A 7,425-nucleotide genomic window follows, 5' to 3' on the forward strand; every position below is an offset into this window, starting at 1 on the left:
ATTGTGCTGAAGCACGGTGGCAGCGCATTTTTTAAGAAGGTTCCTGGCTGATTATGTAGTACGCCTCAGAGATCCAGCAACTTTTTTAATACGACTAATATGAAATACAGTATGCTCATGGGATCTGCCCACATGGCTGACAGTCAGAGCCATGCTAAACAGAGACTTTTATTGTGATTCAACCTTCTCTTTTGCTGCACTATTTTTCCATGTGCTTTCTTTGTCAGTAAGCCTAATATCTACTACGGGTATAGGAAGCTCTTGGATGCTCAGTCATGTTCAAATGTGGAGAGTTGGCTTCTTAGAACATGAAACATGAGGTGGTCAGATGGAATGTGATAAAGTAGATGAACAGGCTTTTTGTGTTTTTTATAATTATTGTATGTATGTGTCATCATATCATATGTACAGTATATATGCAAAACCAATTTTTTTTACCTTTTGGCTATATTTTGTCTTTTTTTTTAATTTAATTTCTTTTGCCAACAGAAAAATTCAAAAATTGGTTTTAAGGCTCACCGGGACAACCAAGCTAATGTAGTTTTGTTGGTTCTCCAACCAGGAAGCGGAGACCTGCTGAGGCCTATGTTCACCAAACAACCCGGCAGTGTGGTGTTTCCCCTTCAACCTGGCGAGAACCGCAGAGAGGTGGTGTTTAGCTGTGAGGCCCAAGGATATCCACCACCCTTTTACAGGTAACACCTCTAGGCATGGCTTAATGCACAGTATTTACATCAAACTTTATTAGAGCTTTTAATTTCAACTTTAATACTAAAAACCAAGTATAACTGGATTTATTGTCCTGGGTAAACTGAGGATTCGTTGACCTTATGGCTCGCTGTTGCTCACTGCCTGCAGCACTTGGCGTCACTGTCAGCTGTGGTTAATTTTAGAATCATTAATAATTGGCCTCAGTTGTTGGTCCATTGTATATCTGCATTGGCTGTTGGACATTTATCTACTGTAGAATTCACTTTGAGAGCTTCCTGCCATCAGTATCATTAACCAATGGAAAGATCAAGTGACCCAAGACAATCATGCACCAAAACTCTGCTTCTTACAGGACAGAGATTGAGTGGGGAGGAGAAACACCAGTGGAGCATATTTCATATACCAGATAGGACGTGGCAGAAGACTCCTCAACTTCTGCTAGTGATATTTTATGTGCAGCATTATTACCTACGGCAGCACAGACATTGCCACAGGGCATCTGATTTGGAGGTTATCACTACATGATAAACATGATTCAAATTAGTGGATAGACTGAGATGCCAAACCACTGCTGCTTGTCCTTGTTCAGTACCCTGGCCCTGTGAGGTTGAGCAGCTATTTTGTTAGAAACAAATTGATGTCCACTTCCTCTGCCGCTAAAATGATAACAAATGAAAACAAATGACAAACAATTATTTCCTTTAAAGTGCATCAAGCGCATTAGCCATTCATTTATAATCTATCAAATGAGGCCACATTGCTGTTGTACTCCTGTCAGTGTAATTAAATGCAAATTGCAATGCCCAGCATTTAATGTGTAATAGGTTGAAACGATCCCTCATAACATCAGCATATGTGGCTGCTAATGTAGCTTGAAGATCCTTGGTGTTATACCTAATGGGCCCAAATTGAAATAAATGTACAATACCTTATCACTTGGATGGGAGGAAATACTTATTAAGCAATCAGTCGCTATTTCACTGTCTGGATAGTCAGACCTTTTGAAATCAAAGCCAGTTTATGAGTTCAAATCTGTAAGTCTTTTATGCCCTTCCGAGTTCAAGTTCTGAGAGTTTGCCCGGCTCCATGTCAAATCCCATTTTGCTTTAATGAGCTCTTTAATTACAGCAAGTGCCACCAACTGTGGCAGTTGATACACCACATTAAAAAGTGATTTTCAGATTGATCACAAGCTGTTATGATATCATACTTACATGCCTATTAATGATGGGCCTGATATTTAAATGGGCATATTGCTGCGTTGCTAGTTAGTTAGTAACTCAGCAGACATCATACTGTTGGCATTGCCTTGGAAATTTACTTTTTTAACCATACGCAACTTGTGCCAGCTTGGGAAATGAGTTTGTGGTCTTTGCGAGGTTCAGCAGCAGGACACCACATTTTGAGTAACTCTTCACTGCTGCTTATAAAGGCAGGTCCATTTCAGGGTTGCCAAGGACAAATTAGTTTGTCTAAGACTACCCATAACTGCTACCACATAAATCCCCCACTCCAAGTTGTCACCATGGCCCCTTGATTTGTCTCATCTGGAGCTCATGGACCAGTTCCAGCTGCAACACCAAATCACTAAATCCATCTAATCAGCCAATCTGACGTTGAGCGCCACTCCGCTGCATATATCCCTCCATTCCCTTGTCTTTTCAACCCTGCCTCCCGCTGTCTTTGTCTAAATCCTTGCCAGTGAAAAAGGAGGAAGAAAGTCAGAAATAGAAATCTCAAGCTTTTTTTTTTCAGAGAGCTTTGAAAATCTAATCAGGACCAAGGAGCTACCATTCAACCTAATTCTGCTTTGTTTCTCAATGAAAACTGTTTCTTGAGAGTCTCCTCTGGCAGGTCTTGTCACTTTTTATGTTAGTCTTTGTTTACTCCTTTCTTTGTTGTAATGTTCTTTCCCTTTGCCTTCTGATTTGGTTTGAGAATAAAAGTGTTGGTGCAAACACACTTTGCCTGGGTATAATACAACCTATTGAAATGATGAAATGTATCTGAATATATTTAGAAAGTTTCCTGCAAACAAGTTTTGCTTTTGTGTTGTAAAGTATTTGCTGTTCACAGTGAACAGAAACTAAGCCTTGTAGTGTGTGTAATCATCAAAGAGGTTATGGCCACATGCTGCAATTGGTTGAACTGGCATCATCAACTCAGCAGGTTTTCTTAGACCATAAGCCTTAATTATGCAAAGTGAACAACATTAAGTCTCCTAAATCAAGCCACACAAACATCTTGTACAGTTAAAAGCTGATTGCTGGCAGTTGCATCTTGCTGGTCTCTCCCTCACACACAATTGCTGGACTCCTATATTATTCAAAACAAGAGGTTTAATCAAAAAGCACCATCATCATGTGCTTTACATGTGCCCATGTTGTTTGAGCAGTCCTGGTGCTTTGCCCTCCCGTCGAAAAAAATCACTGTGATTGTAGTGGAGGCTTTCATTCACAGAGAAAAGGCCTCCCACATGTGGTTTTTGTTTTTTGTGTGTTTCAAGTGAGAAAAAAACTGAATAGATGTTGACAGTCTTTTAAAATGACTGTTGCTGATTGCTTCTCCTTTCAGTTATAATAATTTAAATAGTTTTTTCTGCAATACATACCAGACGGTGTTATTTTGTTTGCAGTTTAATCTGATAGATAGTCTCTAATTTACAATAATTGGTCTCTTTGCATCAGCATCAATTAATCTGAAAAAGGAAACCCACAGAGCGTATTAACTCTCTGTATTAAGAATGTTTTGTTGTGTATCATGTGATTATATTCCCAGGTGGAAGCTCAATGACTCTTTCATCCTGCCCAGACAAGGGTCCCATTACTCTCTTATGGGAGGAAACTTACGCATCAGCCATCTGAATAAAGACGAAGATGTTGGCATCTATCAGTGCCTGGCATCAAACTCTTTTGGCACCATTGTCAGCAGAGAGGCCAGTCTGCACATTGCATGTAAGTCCAAATTATATTTTACTAAACAATGTGTCATTTCAGAATGATTGGGAATAACCCCATTCTAAAGAGCAAAAACACAATAAGATAATAGTTTTGTTTCATTGTCTTGAAATATTTGTGTTCTTTTCAGATTTATTAGTTCAATTCAGAGTTTAGTTCACCCCAATTCAACTTTGGATCTTTTGAGAAAAACATCAGACGTTCTGGTTCACTGAAAGTATAATGACCCAGTAGGATTCTCTGGAAATTGTTTATTGTCAGACCGGATCTTCCTTAATGAAAAACAACCGGCTACAAGAGACACTTACAGTAGGCTGATACTGTTAAAGCTAAAGGGACACTCCACCGTTTGATGAAATAGGGCTTATCAGAGTCTTCCCTAGCTGTAGGTAGGTGGGCCAACGCATTGTTTTAGTCCGTTGCAACACTGGCAAAACACTTAGCATGTTGAGAGTAAAAGTGAGCCAACAAAAAACGACAACAACATAATTACTTCTTGTGGCCTGCGTATTCACAACTTGTACAAATAGCAATGTAGATTAAAACTATACGATTTCCGAGGCAGATAATGATTTGGGACTATATTGGGTGGAAGCACAGCCGAAGCACAGCTACATGGGCGCAGAGATCACGCAACACCTTAAACCCCCCAACTTCCGTCAACATACCCGACGTGAATAGCTGACTCTTTTTCCTACAGTTGACAGTGAATGGCGACGAACGTGGTGGATTTTGTGAGAGACAACAGACTGTCTGAGAAGACAGACTTCTCAGACAGTCAAGATCCAGAAGTGTACCTCTACGAACCCAAGTTTTCAGAAGAGGAGCTGTGTGCTTTTGAAATAGAACGAGAGGAGGAGGAGGTTGCGATCTCTCAACAGCCTGAGGATGTGAGGCATCCCGCAGTTTCATATTATACCTGTACTCACACAGATTTGCTGCATGACATCTCGGCGCCATGTAGCAGTGCTTCAGCTGTGCGTCCACCCAATATAGTCCCAAATCAGTATCTGCCTAGGAAGTTGTCTAGTCTTAATCTGCATTGCTATTTGTACTGGTTCTGAATATGCAGGCCACAAGAAGTAATTAGGTTGTTTGTTTTTTTGTTGGCTCACTTTTACTCACAACAGGCCAACTGGCAACATAAAGACATATAAAGCACTGAGACAAAAATGCGTTGGCCCAACTATCTAGAGCTAAGTGAGACCCTGACAAGCCCTATTTCATAAACAGTGGTGTGTTCCTTTAATAATGAGAAAACACAAATGAACTGGCCACGGTATGTTTTTTAATCCTTTTAACCCGATTAAAGCTTCAGTGCTGGTGTTCACTCTTGTTAAACTTCTCACACCCTTGTGATGATTGTGTGGTGGGCCTTGACAGACCCCTTATAGTTGATGATTTGTCGCCTTCATCCATCACATTTTATAAGACTAGAGTCTAAGGCATCTCTGATGGCAAGGTTAACTTGAGGCCTCCACTCCTGATGGGCACCCCACAGCAAATGACAGGCCTGATATCTGTGAACAGATGGTGCAGCTAGATTGAGTTCTGATGTCTGTTTTCTCTGCTATAGCAGATGTGGAGATGATCCTTGGCAGGGAGAGCACCTGATGTATCCATATAGCCACAATTTGGTGCTTCTTTGTCACAAAGCAGCATTAAATCTTCAGCATGTAGTGCAAAGTGGTGCCCTGAGTTGCCAGCAGGCTGTTGATCATATACACATTTCCTATCAATTTTTGAGGCCTGAACTGAACTGTACTGTATGTCATTGTGATTGGTCTCATCCATTGCCTGGGCCTGACCTGGGACCCGCTGCTTTTGTCAACAGATGAGGACAAGCATCAGTGCTGATGTGTCATTCATCTTATTTATTGCTCTTGGTTAAACTTAATTAAGTGTGCTCTATGATTGAGCAGGGCTCAGGTCAAGGGAGTAATTCATGGAGAAGCAGGCTGTTATAAGAGTCAGTATTGTGTCATTTGTAACAGACTCTGACTCAGAGTAGCTCAATATGCTCTTTCAAACACCAAGGGGCTTGCACCTCTCTCTGTGTTGTATTGACTTTGTAAGACAAAGACCAAGGTAAAGGACTAATAAAAAGATACATGCATCTGCAATAATGTGTAGCTGGTAATCTTATAAGGTTCATAGCCTAAAACCAATGATTTTGGGCACTGCTGCAGAAAACAAATGTAGAACAGTGATTACAGCATGCTCATTATCAAACACACTATGGACCTTCTTTAACAATGTAATCTATATTTGGGTATTTATTCATGGAAGTCCTTGCCGAGAAACAAGTGAGCAAGATCAATATCTAAGATTTGCACCAACTAACAATGCCCCATAACATCAAGTTGGTGTTGCAAGCATGTGTAGTGCATACATAAGAATTAAGATAGCCTACATTTTTAATCCTCTGGAGGACTGATGATATAACACTCTGTCTCTGTTACCATCTGGTAGGGGTTTAAACCTCTAAAAGTATAAAGGTTCGTGATCCTGTTGACAATACAGACTTAAATGTTTAAAAGGCTCTGCTCGCTTGCTGGGAGTGCTGGAAGGAATAATCTAGTTGGTTATCGAGCCAGATTGAGTTTCCCTATCTCCAAGGGACATTTTTGGTGCAAGTATAAGGATTTTCACTGATGCAAGATACAACATTGTAACACAGATTGCAAGGCCTGCAATACAGTCAACGTTTATACATGCAGGATGCCTGTCCTGACGAAGAAACAGCCTACAGCCAAAATGCTTTGCTTCTTATAGAGCCAGAAATGTAAGCTTAAGGTTTGTGAGTGTAAGGTTTAATGAAGGGTGAAATAGCTGTATTTATGAAAGCAATACAAGATGTGACTCTTTGTATCTTGGTGCTCATGATTGCTTCCTATCAAATTCAGTCCTGTAATTGCAAAGAATTTGCTTTTTTTCTTACTTGAACTAGTCTAACCTAACTGCCTATCTCTTTATTCATTGCTTTTGCCTCAGGTTAAAATTAAGTCTGTTTTGAGCTGGAGAGCATCTGAGGAAAGGACGATAACATTTATCGTCAGCACTGTGATCCTAAATGCTCAATCTGGGTTTCAAATCCTCTTTAAGGGAGGATGGTAGTGGGTATTTTCTGAATGCGGTACTTCACAACAGTGTTGTAATTGTCAGGAGACATCAGATGCAGCGCTCTGTAAGAAATAGTCCCCTTTAATTTTGATCACTCCTCAAATGTCATGTGTCACTCTCTGTTAGGGGTTCACTCATCATGACCCTCTTAGAACACAAAAGAGGAAGGGAAGATGAGAAGCAGACAAAGATAAGAGGATTCACCACCTACCAGTATTATTAATTTATTTTACCTTCATGGTAACAACATATGACAGCTTGTTGATTGCAGATTTTTGGTGACTTGCATTTTACTTTAATTATTCATGTAGCCAGTAATTGAGTTTACACAGCTTCACTTATTGATTAGTAAGCCTTCTTTCGTCATTCTTAATTTATTTTAGCCGTACATCTTAACTTGCACTATTTTGTTGTCTTAGATTCAGATGTTGCTTTTACTTGCGTGATTTTTAGACTCCTGAATTTTAGAAGAATTAAAATGCACTTCCATGCCTTTTTAAGTAATTCAGGGAAGGTACAGTGGTGTGAAAAAGTGTTTGCCCCCTTCCTCATTTCACTCTCCAAAGTCTTCATTTTGTTTTTCTTCAGCCATTCGGTGGTGGACTTGCTGGTGTGTTTAGGATCATTGTCCTGC

The 7,425-nt window shown here is 40.1% G+C and overlaps 1 protein-coding gene across 2 annotated transcripts in view; it reads left to right on the forward strand.

Moving 5' to 3' along the window:
* cntn3a.1 (contactin 3a, tandem duplicate 1) overlaps window positions 1–7,425 on the forward strand; it is a 90,457-nt gene that overhangs the window by 15,694 nt on the left and 67,338 nt on the right. For both annotated transcript variants that reach the window (XR_004657403.1, XM_034877824.1), the window contains exons 3-4: window positions 563–695; window positions 3,490–3,665. Coding sequence is in view for 1 of the 2 variants with exons in the window: in XM_034877824.1 (XP_034733715.1) it covers window positions 563–695; window positions 3,490–3,665 (309 nt within the window). In the remaining variant the exon portion in view is untranslated. The remainder of the gene's footprint in view (window positions 1–562; window positions 696–3,489; window positions 3,666–7,425) is intronic.

Source organism: Etheostoma cragini, chromosome 7 (assembly GCF_013103735.1).
Source record: "Etheostoma cragini isolate CJK2018 chromosome 7, CSU_Ecrag_1.0, whole genome shotgun sequence".
In the NCBI taxonomy this organism is placed as follows: domain Eukaryota; kingdom Metazoa; phylum Chordata; class Actinopteri; order Perciformes; family Percidae; genus Etheostoma; species Etheostoma cragini.